The sequence below is a fragment of the Stegostoma tigrinum genome, chromosome 9 (genome assembly GCF_030684315.1).
Source record: "Stegostoma tigrinum isolate sSteTig4 chromosome 9, sSteTig4.hap1, whole genome shotgun sequence".
Lineage (NCBI taxonomy): Eukaryota > Metazoa > Chordata > Chondrichthyes > Orectolobiformes > Stegostomatidae > Stegostoma > Stegostoma tigrinum.
The window spans coordinates 72618668-72637228 of NC_081362.1; the positions used below are offsets into that span (position 1 = coordinate 72618668).

Consider the following 18561-nt stretch of genomic DNA (forward strand, 5'->3'; position numbering starts at 1 on the left):
TAACCTCATCCCACCCCCTTAACCTGTCTGTCCTCCCCAGACTGAACTATCTCCGCCCTACCTCCCCAACTACACTCACCTTTACTAGCTCCATCTCCACCTCTTTGACCGGTCTGCCTCCTCTCCACCTATCTTCTCCTCTATCCATCTTCTTTCCGCCTCCCCCTCTCTCCCTATTTATTTCAGAACCCCCTTCCCATTCCCCATTTCTGAAGAAGGGTCTAGGCCCGAAACTGCTGATGCTGCTTGGCCTGCTGTGTTCATCCAGCTCTACACCTTGTTATCTCAGACTCTCCAGCATCTGCAGTTTCTACTGTCTTTCCCACTTCAATAATTGTGGCCTTGTCAATATTGCTTGGAGCAGGGACTATCACCCATGTCTTCCTGGAAGCTACCTATGCAACAAATGTCCAAAAAGAATTGCAGCGATTTTTCTCGAAGCTCATCTGTTGTAGCTCCATGATGTAATGTAATCCACAGGCTAGTCCTAGGGATACGTATTGAGACAAACAAGTGCTTGTATAAGGCCAACATCTTGTGGGTCTTCCAGTGTTAAGAGTTGTTCACAGCTGGATTTTGTAGATTGGCACATTCATGGTCCAGGACTGTGCTCCAGGGAATGCAGTGAAGCTCGATGTGAAAAGGACACTGTCTACGGCCCACCTGCCATAGCAAACAGAGGGAATGGAAACTGTGTAGAACCTCTCAGGCATTATAGTTGCTAAGAAATGGGCATATGTTGTAAATTTCAGACACAAATGCATTTGTACTGAGGCATGCCAAAGTGGGAAAGAATTCAAGCAATATTACTCTTCTGGAGATGTCAAACTTGAAACATTATGGAGTGTAATTTTGCAATGTTTTAGGGATAAAACATACTCTTTGAAAAAAAACTCACATTTGAAAATTTTAAATTTTTGGATGAATTCATTTGTATTTCCTTTGGCAATTAATTAGCACATTATTCCTGCAGGAATATTTCACTGAGGAACCTCAGAAATGAGCTGTTTTTGAGTTGGTGGAGAAGCGCCAAATGAATCAAGAGCATAAGGGAGCCAGGGAAGTGGGATGTGGGTGAATAGGAACCAAGTTAAGAGTAGAAGCCATGGGTTTGAAATATTGGGGTCTCGTCTGATGGGTACTTAACAGAAAAGAAGGATGATCCAAACCACTACATGCAGGCTCTGAAGCCAATTTACAATCAGCCAGAATTGGCGGAGCGCAGTGATCTTGGAGGATCGAAGCCTTGGAGCGGTCTGAACAAAAAGATGAGGATTTTTAGATTGATGTGTTGCTGAGGTATGTCTCAATGTTGATCTGTAAGCATATGGTGACAGAAAGTGGTGTGGGTGATAGGATACAGGCAGCAGAATTTTAGGTCAACACCACCAACTGCAAGTTCTCTTCCAAGCTACTCACCATCCTGACTTGGAAATACATTGTTGTTTCTTCACTGTCATTGGGTCAAAATCCTGGAAATCCCTCCCTAAGTGCATTGTGGGCTGCCTACAGCACGTAGACTGCAGCGGTTCAAGAAGGCAGCTCGCCAACACCTTCTCAAGGGCAACTAGGGATGGGCAATGATTGCTGGCCAGCCAGCAATGTCCATATCCCAGGAGTGAATAAAAACAAGTTTACAGACTGCATAAAGTGGGAAGAGATCACTAGAATAGTCAGAGATAACTCAAGTTCACATATGCAGTGATACATTCAGTGCACGGAATAACTTAAACTCATATTGATATCACAGCTTTTGAATGTCAAATCAATATTTTGGCTTTATTAAGTTATAGAACATTTATAGTCCAGAAGGACATTATTCAGCCCATCATCTCCATGTTGGCTCTCCATAGAACAATCCAGTCAGTCCCAGAAGGCAGTGCATCTGTGACTTTTGAGAAATTGCCTATGAGGCCCTGTTAGTGGCAGAAAGTATCAGAAATCTTTGTTAAACATTTATCTTCTTTATAAATAAATTGGACATCATGATGACAAAGATTCATCTGACTTGGGATGTTCATATAAATAGTGAGGCAATTAATGAAGAATACAATGCCTCAGTAAAAGCAATTAAGTTCAGTTTTGTGGAACTGCAAATGATTTGTTCTAAAGGTTTCTGTAAGCTAAACATTTTGCATGCATGTTTTCCCCACAAGCTGTTACTTAAATAGTTGAAATTGAAAGAAAAAATTACTAAATGAGTCAAATTTTTAACATTCACCAACTGAGTCAACAAAATGCATTATTTTCTATTTCTACCATCCAAAAATGCATAGAAATAGTTTTAAATATTTCATTTAGAAATGATTTGTAAAATTTTGACATGTCAACATATTATTTATGTATGTATCTATATTCTAACCCTTCATTTTTATATTCATCACACAACTACGGCACCCTTAAATATCTATAATTTGTTTTCTTCACTGTGTAGCACAATAAATTACCATATTATGTGAAATATGCTGTGTTTTAAATACAAAGTATTCTAGCAGATATTTACCAAAAAAACTGAATTATTGAAATGAAATTCAAAAGCATACCTTTGAGACAGTGGTTAAAATGGATCTCCAATTAAAACAAACCAAATATAACCCAACACACTTGGAATTGATTATCTTTTCCTCACCTTCTGTCCAGCCAGCCGTCCACATCCAATAGATGTCATCGTCTATATGGCATTATCAACAGGAACAACCTGTGCACATTTGAAGCCTTTAATGAACTGAAACTGCTTAAGGCACTTAGCAGGAAATTTATGAGAAGCTATGGCATCATGAGGCTATAGGGTGACATAGACATGATGGTTGAAATGGCTGTTGTCAGTGGACTTCACTGTGAGGAAGTACACACATTAGAAGGACTAATATGGAAAGTCAGTATACTAGAAAACATACATACATGTTAGAAGTGTAAATAAAATTAGAGACCACATCATGCATGCCCACAATATTTCTGTGTTTTAAGATGGCAATGGAGAGTGCTGACACTATACAACACTTTTCACTGTATTTTGTAACAAGATATACGTGACAATTAATAAATCAAATTTTAAAATACACTGCAAGTTTAAATCAAACTGATAAGAGGTGGTCAAAAAGGTATATGGTTTACTTTATGAAGGGCAGAATTTTTGAGGCCAAACAGGAATGTTTTATCATAGGCAAATCTAGAGGTAACAAAAGCACATATGAGGGTTTCAGCAGCAAGTGAGCTGAAGCAAAATAAAAGTGGAAATAACAAAGTGTGGAGCTGGATGAATACAGCAGGCCAAGCAGCATCTCAGCAGCACAAAAGCTGACGTTTCGGGCCTAGACCCTTCATCAGAGAGGGTCTCTGATGAAGGGTCTAGGCCCAAAACGTCAGCTTTTGTGCTGCTGAGATGCTGCTTGGCCTGCTGTGTTCATCCAGCTCCACACTTTGTTATCTTGGATTCTCCAGCATCTGCAGTTCCCATTATCACTAAAAGTGGAAATAGGCAGGTTTTGTGTTTGTATGGAAATTGCATTTGCATTAACATTTAAGGTGAGATCAAATACTTTGCTATACATTGCCATCCATTTCAGCCTCCTAAAATGACCCCAAGCTTTCGACCGATTCCCATTTTAACACTGCCCCACTTTGACTCCAAGCTCTTTGTCCTCAGCCTCTTAAACTGTTGCATTGAAACTTAATTGTAGTGCTTCATCCCTCCATTAGAGACTTTACAATCTTCCAGATTTACTATTGATCTCAGTAACTTCAACTAATAAGCTTTGCTCCAGTTTTTTATTCCCCAAAACAGTAGCTGCTGGTCTTGGTCCCACATTAAATCTCCTTTAAGCTCATCTTATGTTGTATTCCATTATTTACACAGTCTCCCTTTTATCATTGAATTCTGACTGCTGCTATTGCATTTGTTTTCTCCTCCCTTCGATCTCTCTTTAAAGTCGTTACACTCTAATTCGTACACTTATTACTAAAGACCATTGACCTGGATCACAATAATAGTTGTTCCTCCATGAGGTCGCGTATTTTCCGCTTCGATTTTTGATATAAATTTATCTATTAAATCACATTTTCCTTCACTAACGTTGAAATACACAACGAATTAGTTCCTGACAATGCGCCTTGAAACACGTTTGATTTGATTTAAAATGACTTTGCCGTGACTAGGCCCTTGGGTCAGTGAACATCAAAACGAACATAAACAAAACCGTTTGGATTCACATGATAATTTAACATAATCTTCGTCTCACAGTGATGTATGATAGTTAACCAAAACCTCAGTGATTCAGTGTCACATCTTTGTCAGTTTCTCCATATTGTGGGTGGGGTGAGGAATTTGAGACTTCTTTTTCAACGGATATATTTTGGTCTACAATCTCAGAGAGAAAGGTGGGATAACGCCCTTTTCGTTCGGAGGAAGAGACAAATATGGTATTGCAAGGGGCAGTGAGTGAACCGAAACGCTGATGTTACCCAACAGGAGAAAGACTGTCTCCAGTTTCAGCAGGTAATGAATTGACGTCAGTTGCAAATGGTATAAATACCTGTCGCTAGACAGAAACCGGTTGAGATCGTAACAGACGTTCGTGACTGCACTGGAAAGGTTCAATTCTCCTTCGTTATATTTGGGCTAGTCGGTCTTAAGACAGCAGTTGAAGAATTTTCTTTTCTTTTGAAGTGAGGGCTTCGTTTGTTGGGAAAGTTGGAGCTTGTGCCTGAAACTTTTGTTGCCCGTTGGAAGCAGGAGAGCGAGGACTGGGCGTTGTGAAGAGATTCTCTGAGGTTTTTGTTTTGCTGTCGTGACTGAGGGAAGATGCGTGTCCTAGGCTGGCTGCTTCTGGCGGTGTTGAGCGCCCTCACTCAAGGGCAAGAGATTGGTAAGTGTTTGAGTAAAGCCGCCGCTTTGTTCTCCAGGTGTGGGTTCCACCCAAGCAACCTGGGCGTTAAAATACACTTAATGTCTCTTTAAAATCTCTTTAAACACTGAATATAGCTGATTCTATAACTTTCAAAAAAAATAGAAGTGTTTTAGTTTGACTCGATGGAGCTCATGGGTTTCGAACTCTCTCTCAATTGGTCTGGATGGGGGGGTGGCTTTTTTTTTTGCTCCTGTTGTTTCGAGCGGCGAGGTGGGGCAGACGACTGTTCCAGTGCTGGCCATTAGGTCGCGCCAAGGGTGCCGCGTAGTTCCTCCACCTCCCTTTTGAGGTCGCTTCCCACCCACGCGTACACGTACGAGGTTTTATCCGAGTTGGGTTTTTAGTCGTTTGGGGAAATCCTGCAACTCCATGTCGAGTGCAATAACGTTAGACTAACGTAGGAATTGCTAAAGAAACTCGGCAGTTGTTGGATCTTACCCAGTTCCAAGACTGTCCCTCCACTTGGACCCCTCCCTCTGGCCTTTTTACCTGTACTTGATCAATTAGTTGAGAACTGTTGACATGATTTTGATTGCCTCAATTCCTCTTGCTTTCCCCCTTCACCAAATTCAACCTATCTCTCTGAGCTGATTTGACACTTAGATTGACCCCTGACTTTGTTATTAAGCCTGCTAATAAAGGTGGTGGTTTTGTAGTCTGGCAGACTGATGTCTACATAGCAGAGGCTGAGTGCCACCTTTGATTCCCTCTTCTGGTCTTTTCCTGGACCATGACTCATCAGGCCATTGTATCTATTATGGTAACTCACTACTCAGTGATCTCCCTTCCTCCTGCTCCCCAACTGCTTCCAAGTTGATAGCTCTCCCATCCCTGACAGCTGCTTCTACCTCCTTCCAAAAATCTACAAACAGGTCTGTCTGGGCAGGCCCATTGTTTCAGCCTGCTCCTGCCCCACAGAATTCATCTCTTCCTACCTTGAATCAGTCTTCTCTCCCCTGGTCCAATCCCTTCCCATGTATGTCTGTGGTTCCTCTACTTTATGCTGGCTTCAAAATTTCCAGTTTGCAGGTTCCAGCCTCCTCTTTACAATGGATGTGCAATCCCTTTTTTATATGTCCATTCCTACCAGGAGGGTCATAGGACTCTTTCCTGAAGCAAAGACCTGAACTATACCCACCACCCTCTTCCACTTGGCCAAGCTAGTCCTCACCCTCCAGTTCTCTTAACTCCTTATTTTCTTCAAGTAAGAGGGGTGCCTATGCATTACCAGCATGGGTCCCAGCTGTGCCTGTCTCTTAGTGGGGTATGTGCACCATTCCTTGTTCCAGTTCTACTCTGGCTTCCACCTGCAACTCTTTCTCTGATTATAACTATAATATTGCTGCTTCCCTCTCATCCAGAATTGGGAAGGTTTGTCATTTTTTTCTTCCAATTTCCACCCTGTCCTCATTTTCACCTGGTCTGCCTCTGATTCCTCCCTTGACATCTGTTTCCATTTCTGGGGATAGACTGGCCACCAATTCACTTTAAACACAGCTGTCTGAACTATACACTCTCTGCTTCCTGTAAAGACTGCATCCCATTCTCTCAGTTCCTGTCTCTGTAATATGCTCACATGAGGCCACCTTCAACAAAGGAGCCTCCACAATGTCCACCTCCTTCCTCAACTGAGGATTCCCAGCACTGTTGTTGACAGGGCCCTTAATCAGATCTGACCTATCTCTTGCACTTCTGACCTCGCCCTTCTCTTCCCTCCCACAAGTTTTATAGGGTTCCCCTTATCCTCATCCACCAGCATCTATGTCCAGAAGATCATCTGATGCCATTTCCACCACCTCCAGTAAGATGCCATCACCAGACATGTATTCCCCTCCCTTGTCTGCCTTCCTCAGGGATGCCCTGATCCACTCTTCCTTTGCCCCCTTCCCCTGTAACTGATGAAGGTGCAACACCTGCCCACTTACCACCTCCCTCCCCAGTATCTAAGGACCCAAACATACCTTCCAGGTGAAGCAACACTTCACCTACACTTCCCAGAATCTATTCTACACACTTGCTCAAATGTGGTCTTCTCTACATTGGGGAAATGAAGTGTGGACTGAGTCTCTGCTTCACAGAACACTTGCATTCTGCTTGCAAAAAAGACCTGAACTACCTGTTGCCTGCCATTTTAATGCACCACTCTTTACCCTGGCCAACATCTGTATCAGGTTTGCTGCAGTGAAGCTCGAGGCAAGCTGGAAGAACAATGCCTCATTTTTTTGCTAGGAGATCCTGCAGCCCTCCAGACTCAATTTAGTTCAATAACTTTAGGGCCTAATCTTTTGCATGTCCTAGCCCCCTACCCCACACCAAGCTTTGTCCTATAGCCTGCCATTACACACTGGCCACTGTTAACCACTAATAGTCACATTAACAACAATTCACCCCCCCCCCCCCCCCCCCCCCCCCAAAAGCCAGATCATTATCAATTCCCTTGTCTTTCCAACTGCTGTTCTCTCTTTGGGCTCTATCCTACCACTTACTCTGTACGACATCTCCCACCCTATCTTCTGCATATGAACTGACCTTTTCACTACACCCAAAACATGAACTGATTTCTCTTAAGATGCTGCCGGACCTGTTGAGTATTTCCAACAACTTCTATTGGTCTTTGGATGCTGCCTGACTTAACTGAATTTCTCACTAATTTTGTTTCTGATTCCAGCATTCTGTTTTTTATCAACTTTGGAGCCTGAATACCACCTTCCTGCCTTTTTAACCCATTCCCATACTCCATGGGCTGCTTTCAGTAGAACCAATCTATTTGTCTACTAACAGTCCCCGTTATCAGCTTTTCTTCCCTGGATTATTATCACTCATTCCTTTGCCCAACTATTTTTGCTCACTGGTCCCTGTTCCCATCTATCTTATACTACTTCTGTTCGCTCCCCCAATTCCTGGTTACCGGCACGTATGCCTGACTGCAGCATATACCAAGGGTCACTGGAGTCAGAGCTTTCTCTTCATGAATCCTGCCAAACCTAGTGAGTTTCTCCAGCAATTTTTTTAGCTTTTTAGATCTTCAGCATCTACAGTTCTCTTTTTTTTTAGCTTTTTTCTAGTTCTGTTTTGAATGTTTGCTCCATTGTTTGGTAGGTCATCTCCTTGCCTTGAATAACGGTAGACCATTTAGGTATGAGATGAGGAAATTCGATATTCTCTCTTGGCAAATGCTGCCAGACCTAGTGAGTATTGTTAGTTTCTGGTTTCCAATATCACAGTATGTTGCCTATTATTATTGCAATATGGTGAGACAGGTTTTTTAAAATGCAGTTGGTCTTTAACTAATATCTTTGTTTTAGTTGCATAACTAACAATGAATTAAATGAGCCTAAACTAACCTTTTTCAGACTGTCCAGTGTGTATGACAAACCGATTTGCTAAATGTCTAAGTAATGATGGCGTTTGTACCTGTACTCTGCAACTCTCTGAACAATTCAATCGTCCAGTCAACTGCAGTATCTGTAAGTATTTTTTAAGGACATTTTAGTGTTTTAAGCCTAGTGAAATGATCCTGAGCATAAGGAATGTATCTCTACTGTTTTAAAAATTGCTAGCAGTGATGTTTTACTTTTACTTAAATTTCAGAAAAGTGTGTCCTGCTGTTACTTTCTAAATTACCTTTTTTTTATTGCAAGTGATTCTTCAGTTTGCACCTTTTTAAAATAACTTCTGTGCATTCTTATAAATTGAACCAGAAAATGCTGGTTGAGGAGCACTGCAATTCCACAATCTAAACCACCTAATGGTAACTTTTGGTCACCAGTACATCAGCATTGCCCTCCCACATTTTGAATTTGTGCAGAAGGTGTTGCATCTTGAATAAACTTTCAATCGAGTGTAAAAGTACCTTTTTTTTCTCAGATTTAAATTGTCTTCAGTATACCTGACACCCAGTGCATCTCTCTTTTTCCAGCCAACTTTTTTCATTCTTCCACAAGGGTGCACAATTTTTCAGTGCTTCTTTCTTTTCCACATTTTATTTGCTACCTTGTGTTTAGTTGATGTGCCTAAATTAATTAACCTCACACTAATTTGGTTTCTTAGTTTTGCTTTTATTCTGCACACGTGTGGACATCACTACCTGGTCAGCATTCATTGCCCATCTCTAGCTGCTGCCTTGAACAACTAGTCAATGTGTTCTAGATAGAACTTCCATTAGCTTATGGATTGGACAGGTGTCAATGACTAATGAAGGAAGTGGTGATAAGACTGTTCCTCTCTCTTTTTGAGACTTGCTAATGTGCTCAGCATTAGTTTGAATCCCCTGTGACTTGTCATTGGAAATCTTGAGTTGGCCACTGATGTAGTGTTTTATTGATAAAGCTATCCTTCACTCTGGCTCTTAGTGTACAATACTGACAAAATAATTAAGTAGCATTTGAGGCTAGAGAAGTAAATGGGTGAGTCAAGTTTGAGGGATTGCTAATAACACTTCAGTAGCTCTAAGTTGTACATTATACTGTGGCTGGTTCTGCTTGGAACTCTACTGTACATCAGCTAATATTGTCCCCCTCAATTCAGCAGCAGTAGATGACTGAAGTTTCACTTGCAAATCCCACTTCTAGTAATCTAGATAAATAGCTTGTACAATAGATACCACAATCCCCCTTAACAGGGTGGAGGTAGTGTGGTGCTGCTGTCACTGGATTAAAAATCCAGTGCACTAGCCTAAAGTAATGGCAGCATGGATTTCATGGCCACTGTGGCAGATAATGAAATTTGGGGGTTAAAAGTAGCCTAATGGTGACCACTGGGTTTTTGGGGTGGGTGGGTGGGTGGGTAAGAAAACAAATTCCCCCTGGTTCACTGATCCCTTCTTGGAAAGCTTGTCATCCTTGCCTGGTGTAATTAACACAATGTGACTCTTAACTGCTGTGAGCAAAGCCAAATCCCATGAATGAATTTTTAGATCTGTCTATTTTAAATTTGAGGCAAATTAATCCATATGTACAGTTAGCCAAACAAACACTACAAATTTTGTTAATAGTCAGCAATTGAGGTAGCTCACAGTATAACAATCACTATTTTGTAAATAAAAACTTTAATTTTCTTCCATGAAAAGAATCCTCAACCTTCTTGCATTACAGATTCAAATTGAGCTATCATTAATGTGTAAATTTCATTCTTTAACACTTTAGTGACCACTAAGTGCTGGATGATGAAGAATGAAATGTTCCGATTGAAAAGTGGCATTGGAGCTCGCAGAAAGCCTACTGAGCACGCTATGTTAGATAATGATGGTATCTATGATCCTGATTGCCAGGATGATGGCAGTTTCCATTCTAGGCAATGTAATGGGACCAGCACCTGCTGGTGTGTGAATACTGCGGGTGTTCGAAGGACCGACAAGGGAGATGAGAACATTGAATGTCCTGCCCACCCAGTCTCAACTTTGTAAGTATTTTGCTGGGGTCTGGGGACAGTAAGTGGGATATCAGTCAGTGGCTTGGGAATGCACCAGCTGCTCCTGGTTGTATGCTATATCATCCACTTGTATGTTGTGTAATAATGCTCAAACTGTCCTACAATCTCAGCACTCCTGTAATTATTTAATCTGTTTCTATTCAGTGAGCAGCTTGAATCCCTGTATACATTTTGTCAGCTAAATGATAACACTCAACAGCTTATGTTGTTAGCTACATTGTGTCCAGCTGACAGATCAATAAGTTAAGGGAGGAGGAAAAATTGGCAAGTGGAGTATAATGTGGAATGATGTGAATTTCCTTGTTTTGGAAATTAGAACAACAACTCTCAAATAGAGAAGCCACAAAACAAGGGGCCTTTGGGGTACTGGAGCACAAAACCAAAAACTAGCAAACAGTGCCGCAGTTAATTCTGAAGGCTAATGGAAAGGTGGCCCTTATTTCAATGGGGTTGGATTATAAGAGTAGAAAATTCTTAACGCACCTCCATAAGGTGTTGGTGTGATCATACCTGGAGTACTGTCAGATTTTTTCCTCTATTTAAGGAAAGCTATTTTATTGGGGGTAGTTTAGAAGCAGTCCACTAGGATAACTTCTGGTGTGGAGGCCCTACTCTGAGCAAAGGTTAAATAGGTTGGGACTCCAACCACTGGAGTATGGAAAATGAGGTGATATGATTGAAAGAGGATTTTAATGGAGCTTGTCAGTTTAAATGCTGACACTCCTGGGAGAGCCTAGAATCAGAAGGCATTGTCTCAGAATTAGAGGTACCAATTTAACACAGATGAGAATCCCTTAGGGTTTGAGCCTTTGGAACTCCTTGCCACACAGATATGGGGGTAAAGTCCTTGCCTCTATTTAGGGCGGAGGGGAGGTTGTGGAGAAGGGCAGGAAAGTGAATGCTAGAGTAGCCATGATCCTACTGAATGATGGAGCAGACTCAGGTCTGAGCAACCTATTTCAGTTGCAATGTCTTACAGACATTAAAAAAGTGAATTGCTATTTTTAAATAGGCAGCTTTTGTAGTATCTAGTGACTTCCTCAAATGTGTTTGAACTTTTTTGTTGATGTGATTATCAAAATAACATTGCTTACTAACTCTTCCTTTTTTACTGCAGTTGGTTTCAGATTCAGCTGAGGCACAAACCCATAAATGAAGTGGATGAAGTGAAACTAAAAAAGTAAGCATTACTGTTCAACTTATTGGGTACTATATCATGAGGTTTGTTCCCAAAGTATATATGGAGTCAAAAGTTGTAGCTTTCAAATCCGCTATCTCCTCCAGGAGAATGTGTAGGCTGACATTTTGATACTGTACTGAAGGAGTGCTGCATAAGTGCAGTCTTTAGATCTGAGCCATGGTCCTGTTTCTGTTGCTGGCATTTATGTCCACTGTTCAAGAAATCAGTTGCTGTTTAAAACTTGCCTGCGTTTTCCTTGCATTACTGCATTTCACAAAGTAACTTGAGTGTGAAATCTAACTTTTTAGAGCAAGTTTTGTTCTTAAGATATTAAGTACTTGAATCATGATGACTAACACCTGGTATTGTGCACAACTCTACCTCCAGCAACCTTGGTGCACCAGTGCACAAGACCAGAGTTAGGCCAGAGCTGATGCAAAGATTGACCTCCTGTAGGTCACTTATAGTGGATTGAGACTCTAAATTTGCCTGTGAAGAAGCCACTTTATCCTAGTGTTCTAAACACAATAAAACTGACTTTGCAATAGTAGGAACTGCTGACTCTAGAGAATGAGAACCAGGTGTCGAGCTGGATGAACACAGCAGGCCGAGCAGGAAAGCTGACATTTCTGGTCAGAACCCTTCAGAAAAGAAGGGTCAAGACTGATTTTCCTGCTTGGCCTGCTATGTTCATCCAGCTCTACACCTTGTTTAAAACTGATTTTAGTACCTGGTCTTTATGTTCTATTAACTGGTATGTTGTATTGTGATTGCATTCTGTTTATCATTCCTAACATTTTCTCAAAAGGGCTATCAAAGACCTCTTTTCTGCTTACCAAGTGGACCCTGGTTACATTGAAAAGATTGAGGTAATCAAATGAAATTTTATTTTGTTTTTTCTTTTCTCCAACTAGTGCTAACTGTTTGAAAATATCTAAAATCCTGTATCCAAATGGCAATTTGTGTGGGCCCAAGAGCAATAAAATGCAGACATGAAGCCACATAAATCTGTTATTGTATGGCAATGTCTGCAGTTGTTGCTTAGAAGCTATTTTTGTGTAAGTAGCTTTTATGGCTGATTAAGATTTATAAGCACTTTTCCAGAATGCCATATTCTGTAGATTCATGCCTTGAACATATGGTGCTGGACATAAAGTCTTAAGTTTATTGTACGGGGGTCGGGACAGGGAGAGTATCTCTGTGGTTCTGGTTTAGAATTTAAGTCTGCATATTTACTGCAGAGTTCTTATTTCAGCTTCCATTGGCCAGTTCAAAAGTTTAGGGATCAAATGATGTGAATGTAAAAAGTCTTAAGGCATATACTTGGATTTCTAGTTAACCTTTTGTCCAACTGGCAGCTGACCACAAAATACAAATTCTCTTAAGTGGTCCTTGTGTCTTTACAACATTCACCAAGATTTTCCCCAGTTGCACTACACTTTTGAGTGTCTTAAGACAAATGTTGTACTCAAACTTAGCCTTTGTTTGCTTTTTTAGTATTTTGCAGAAGACCGTTATATAACCGTGGACTTGAAACAAAATTTGACTGTGCAGACACCATCTGATTTGGCTACTGCAGCATATTACCTGGAGAAGGATGTAAGTGGCATCAAACATTCTTGCCAAAGTAGGTGCTCACTGTAGCTCACCCTTCTCCCCATCCTGAAAAATACCCTGCATTTGGCATATAAATTTTCACTAATAGCCAAAAATCCAGGAGATGGGAGTATTGGAGGAGGCTCTGGCCCATGAATCCGAAGGCTTACACATTTTCTAGGGGAAAGCAATTTGATTTCCACAGCAGGAGGTGGTGGAACTGAAATTTAGTTAACAAATCTAGGATGTTGCTGGTGACTATTTTTTAAAAAATAGCTAATGTCCTTCAGGAAAGAATCTGACTTCCTGAGATTAGATCCACAAAAAGTAGTTAAATTTTGACTAACATCTTGCAGTTGCCCAGTAGGACTGCCTTCAAGGGCAAACAGGGATGACCATTTCAGACTTGTCACATCTGTTGGGGTAGGATGATTGATTAAAATTCTTCAATGAGGAAAGTGATTGAACTCAATTGTCTTGCAATTCCTCTAACATAGAATTCTTTGGGGCTGACTGAATAATCTACTGTAAGACTTTAAACCTAACTCTTTATGCTATGAGATTGCACTTTGGGAAGTGCATTTAATTGCTAGATGTAACTCATGGAGTTTTTTGACTAGCTACAAGGCAACATTTGTCTGTATAACCCTTTTTTCCTTCCTTACCAGGTCAAGGGTAACACCTTGTTCTCCTCCACATATAATCGATCAATTCAGGATGATGGAGTCCCATTTAATGGAGAAAAGCTTAGTTTTGAGGAAGCTTATGTGTACTATATTGATTCAAAGAATCCTGAGTTCTCCATGAAGCGAATGACTCCTGGCATTATTGCTGTCATTGTGGTGGTCTGCCTAGCCATAGTTGCTGGACTTGTTGTGCTTGTAAGTATAAACAGAACTTAGTTATTGGCCTAGCATATAACTTTTGGTGTGATATTACCTATTAAATGAAGTGCTGGATTGTGGTTTTTTCACTAGAGCCAAATTGGTGATCTTTAGCAATCAAGATGCTCTGTAGATGTGTAAACAACAGAAATCTGCATAGCTTTATGTCCTGCTGTGTTTTACAGCTGAATCAGCAATGATCTTGAGTAAATGGAGGGAGTATCTAGATATTTTCCCAACTTGCCTGTTCAGAGAGCTAACACATACCACTAGAGCAGGTGGGGCTTGAGACTGACCCTCTTCTTCCAGAGGTGAAGACTCTACCACAAGAGTATCCAATTGAGGGGGTCCTATGATCCCTCAGACACTAACTCATTTTGCAATTGACATGAAGCAAATAAGCTCAAATGGGGCTGAAATAGATCTACCCTGAGCTCAATGAACAAATGATTTGGTCCTGTTCCAAGTGTTTTCTTTTTTTCCAAAGATGAATTTTTTTTTACAATGTTCAGTTGTGTGCACCCTGTGATACATCCACTACACCAATCACAGGTATCTGAGGAAATGTTCTTCACTGAAGTTTAGAGGAACATATGTTCCTCTAAAATCCTAGGAGGGCTCCACAAAGTGGATGCTGAAAGGCTCTCCCTGTGGGAGAAACAGAACTGAAGGGACACTGTTTGTTTGAAAGAATCCCCACATTTTGTGGGAGTTGGCTATTCTGCCCCACCAAGCATCCCACCAGACCCAGACCCATCCCTCTAGCTATAACACTGTATTTCCCATAGATAATTTTACCTAACCTAAACATCCTTGGATGCTACTGGGCAATTTTTAGCATGGCCAATCCATCTAACCTACACATCTGGCCTGTACGAGACCCAGAGCAGCTGTGGAAACCCCCCACACAGGACAATGTGCAAACTCCACAGTGTCAGCTGAGGGTGGAATTAAACCCAGGTCCCTGGTGCTGTGAGGCAGCAGTGCTAAGCACAGCCACCATTTTATTTTCAGATGTACATCAGAAATTTGGGGTTGGCACTTGGGTGCTCTCTTCGGCTCCTTCTTACTCACTGAATATTAAGCCAGAGAGAAATTCTTGAAGTTGGGGTATTGAGGGTGGGCAGGAATATGAAGGTGAGGCTCTAATCTGATCAGCCATGATCTAGTGGGCTCGAAGAGGCCAAATGTTTGGCTGTTCCAAATTTGTGTTCATGAGGTTATAAAGCTGTACTTGCCAAAGAATAAGTTTCAACTTCTAAAATGTTTTAATGGCTTATTTCTTTTCCAGTTCCTTACCAGAAGGAAGGCTGCCAAGGCCCATATATATCAAAAAGCTGAGGTAAGGCTTTTGTTCTTACCCCCCCCCCCCCAAAAAAAAATTGCAGTTAGTGTTTTTAAAGACAACGCTACTTCTGCTTCAATGTTTGCATTCTTTCACCTCTTACAGGGAAGAGAATTGGATGAAATTCAGAAGCAGCAGCTGACTACCTAATCCTCCTAGCAAAGGTGTTAGTTGCAAATCTCTCACTCTGAATTTGGGAGATCATCATTATAAAATGAGGCAGTGCAAGTGAACAGACTCCTGGTTTGGGATTCTCTAAAAGGTTGCTGTGCAGCTCTTTAACTTCCATTCATTTTCAACTTAATTTAACTGCAATCCAACCTTTTCCTGTGTATTTGGAAAGAAGAGCTCTTAAACTGGTACTGTTAAAGACATTTTTCTTCCCCTCCACAAAAGGAGATGGATATCATACTGGAGTCAGCCATTTTTTATTGGGTTCTAATAATTTTGTACTTAGTCTGGAATTTTAATTTCTTGGACTATTATTATTTTAGGTCACTGCTTTTATACTTCAGTACTTCTATTGAAGTGTAATGTTTAAATGGCTTTGTAAAATTCTTTTTAATAAAGACTTAAACTTCTGAAGTGACTTTGTTTTATTTGTGGTGAGGCCTTGACTTTTCATTGCAATCTATTTTCACTTTCCCCATCTGTTGCTTTTGCATGCCCAGGTTCCTGAATTATGGTAAAATAGTTTATCTTGTATTTTATAACCTTCATGACTATATTTGCCATAAATCCTTAAATTTGCTGTTCTGAGCTGTACATTCAAGTGTCATTTTAAAGCTTTTTTCCAACTCAGTGTTACAGAAACTTGTACACTACACTAAACATCTCCTTACAATGTTGAATTGTAACTTGCAGGTTCGAGTTGGCCACTCAGCTCTTGAATTATGTATGGAACTTTACGACCAAGCAAAGTTCTGAATGTCTCTTTTAAACGAACTGGATATAGCTAGGAAATACTTCACTGTAACACCAGTCTTGAGCTTTTTTAAACACTAAACGACAGCATCTGTTTATTGTACTCGATACAAAAAAAATCAAAGTTCCAACTTCAGGCTATGCTAGCTTTGAGAATTTGGTAATGGGATTCTTTTAAGTTTTTTACATTGAATGTGTGCATGCTTTAAGTCAAAATCATTACAGAATGAGCTACCATCATATTTGAAACCTAGATAACAAAGTGTGGAGCTGGATGAACACAGCAGGCCAAGCAGCATTTCGGGAGCACAAAAGCTGACGTTTTGGGCCTAGACCTCTCATCAGAGAGGGGGATGGGGAGAGGGAACTGGAATAAGATTTGTAGCTCAGGTTGAGGTTCTGGATGTGAGTTTGCTCGCTGAGCTGGAAGGTTAGTTTTCAGACATTTCGTCACCATTCTAGGTAACATCAGTGAGGTTTCCTTGGGCGAGCAAACTCACATCCAGATCCGGAATAGAGAGGGGGAGGTGGACTGAAGATGCAGAGAAAACAAGATAGGTAGAGAGGAGAGTATAGGTAGGGAGGGGATTGGTCAGTCCAGGGAAGATGGACAGGTCAAGGGAGGCAGGATGAGGTGGTAGGTAGGAAATGGAGGTGTGGCTTGAGGTGGGAGGAAGGGATGGGTGAGAGGAAGAGCAGGTTAGGAAGCAGACAGGTTGGGCTGGTTTTGTGATGCAGTGGGGGAAGGGGAGATTTTGAAGCTTGTGAAGTCCACATTGATACCATTGGGCTGCAGGTTTCAGCCTGGGAACCCTATCTTTGCTCAATATCCATGTCTTGAGTGGAAGAAAATTTGAATAGCATGCAAGATTGTTAATACCTTTTTAAAGTTTAGTTGCCTAAAACATTTGAGGAAGCATTTTCCAGAGCATGCCCCAACCCTTCCTACCAGATGAGGATGTCAATGTTGAGCCACTTACAAGTGCTTTACTCTGTAACGTGGTTGATCCATGCCCACTGAAGCCTGGGTCACAGCAGCCTTTGACAGGGGGCACATCTCTAATCTCTAGCTTGCAACATTTGCATCCTCTAATTGAACAGCTGTCTCTTTCAAGATGGTTTAATGGCTCAATCCTCTTGTCAGGTGTAAAGGCTTGCCATTTAACAGAATCTGAGCCTGTTTTGGGTTTTTTCTACTGGTAGTGGTAGTGTCAGCGTCTCCTACCTGGAAAGGCAGGATTGTGATGGAAGGTTTTTTTACACTAGCCAGGCCCTGATCCAACTTTAATCAACGTTGGAGATTGTAAATGTAGTTTCTTTTATGTGGAGATTGTGATGAGGTAACTAGTTCCCTGGTTGGACCAGGTTAGTAACCCAGAGGGCCCAGGCAGACTAAGTACTGGGGTGTTGGATCTGCTGCTCGCTGACAACTGCCTCTTGGGGGAAATTATACCAGTGTCAATATCTTTACATCTGTAAATAAAGGGTGGTGTGATGGGACACGGATTCCTGGAGTTATTTCATCTTAGTGCACAAATTTGGTACATTTTTATGCAGAAAAGTCTCACTAGTTAAAATTCAGCAGGGGAAGTTTTTTTGGGGGGGGCGGTGGTGGGTGGGAATTCTGGTACCTTCTGTATAATAAAGTAGGCTACATGAAGTTCAAGTGTTGGTGGTTTAAGAAAATCTCTTGGGGTGGGGGTGGAAATGGATCTGATTTTTAAAAGAAGTCAGTGGGGTTTATTTAAAGTGATGATGGCGATCCCAGTGGAAGCTAAATGTTTGCAACAGGCTGACCAGAGGTTGGTTGAGATGTAACTTTAAAGAATTTACCTGCGTGGGTAAATTTTACCACCTTTTACCTTGGAGTAGGTGAAGAAGCCGAAACATTAAGAGATACAGGAGCAAGTCAATCTTTAGTGAGCAACAAGGAGATATGTACTTTGGAATGAGATTTGACAGGAAAAAGGTGGTAGAATGTGGAATTCATGGCAAGAGCAATGTTCTGTAAGGTCAGAGTTTGGTGAAAAGCGATTGGTAACCACAATTGAGGAAATTCTCAGTTCCAGAAATATACTTTATCCTTGTTAATGGTACAGCTGAGTCACAGATGGGAGTGGATGCCTACTATGGTTGAAAAGCCAGTGGGGAAAATCACACCCCTGAGTTGTTACAGGAAGCATATCCTGGGATTTTTTTTTTCCTGTCTCTCTAAGGTCACAAACCCACAAGTTGAAACAGGAGGACAAATCAAGAATAAAGATAAGCAAGTTGAAGTTCAATTATAATATAGTA

The 18561-nt window shown here is 41.1% G+C and overlaps 1 protein-coding gene across 1 annotated transcript; it reads left to right on the forward strand.

The window, feature by feature from the left end:
- Positions 1–4540: 4540 nt before the first annotated feature.
- Positions 4541–15927, forward strand: LOC125454573 (epithelial cell adhesion molecule). The gene is made up of 9 exons (XM_048535472.2): positions 4541–4865; positions 8261–8374; positions 10052–10307; positions 11455–11517; positions 12326–12386; positions 13015–13116; positions 13782–13994; positions 15289–15339; positions 15448–15927. The coding sequence occupies exons 1-9, from the start codon at positions 4802–4804 to the stop codon at positions 15490–15492; spliced, it is 969 nt and encodes a 322-aa protein (XP_048391429.1). The 5' UTR covers positions 4541–4801; the 3' UTR covers positions 15493–15927.
- Positions 15928–18561: the final 2634 nt, after the last annotated feature.

Coding starts and splice junctions, on each gene's coding strand:
- LOC125454573 (XM_048535472.2), top strand. CDS start 4,802: ATGCGTGTCCTAGGCTGGCTGCTTCTGGCGGTGTTGAGCGCCCTCACT. Junction 8,375..10,051: donor TCCAGTCAACTGCAGTATCT/GTAAGTATTTTT, acceptor TTAACACTTTAG/TGACCACTAAGTGCTGGATG. Junction 12,387..13,014: donor GTTACATTGAAAAGATTGAG/GTAATCAAATGA, acceptor TTGCTTTTTTAG/TATTTTGCAGAAGACCGTTA.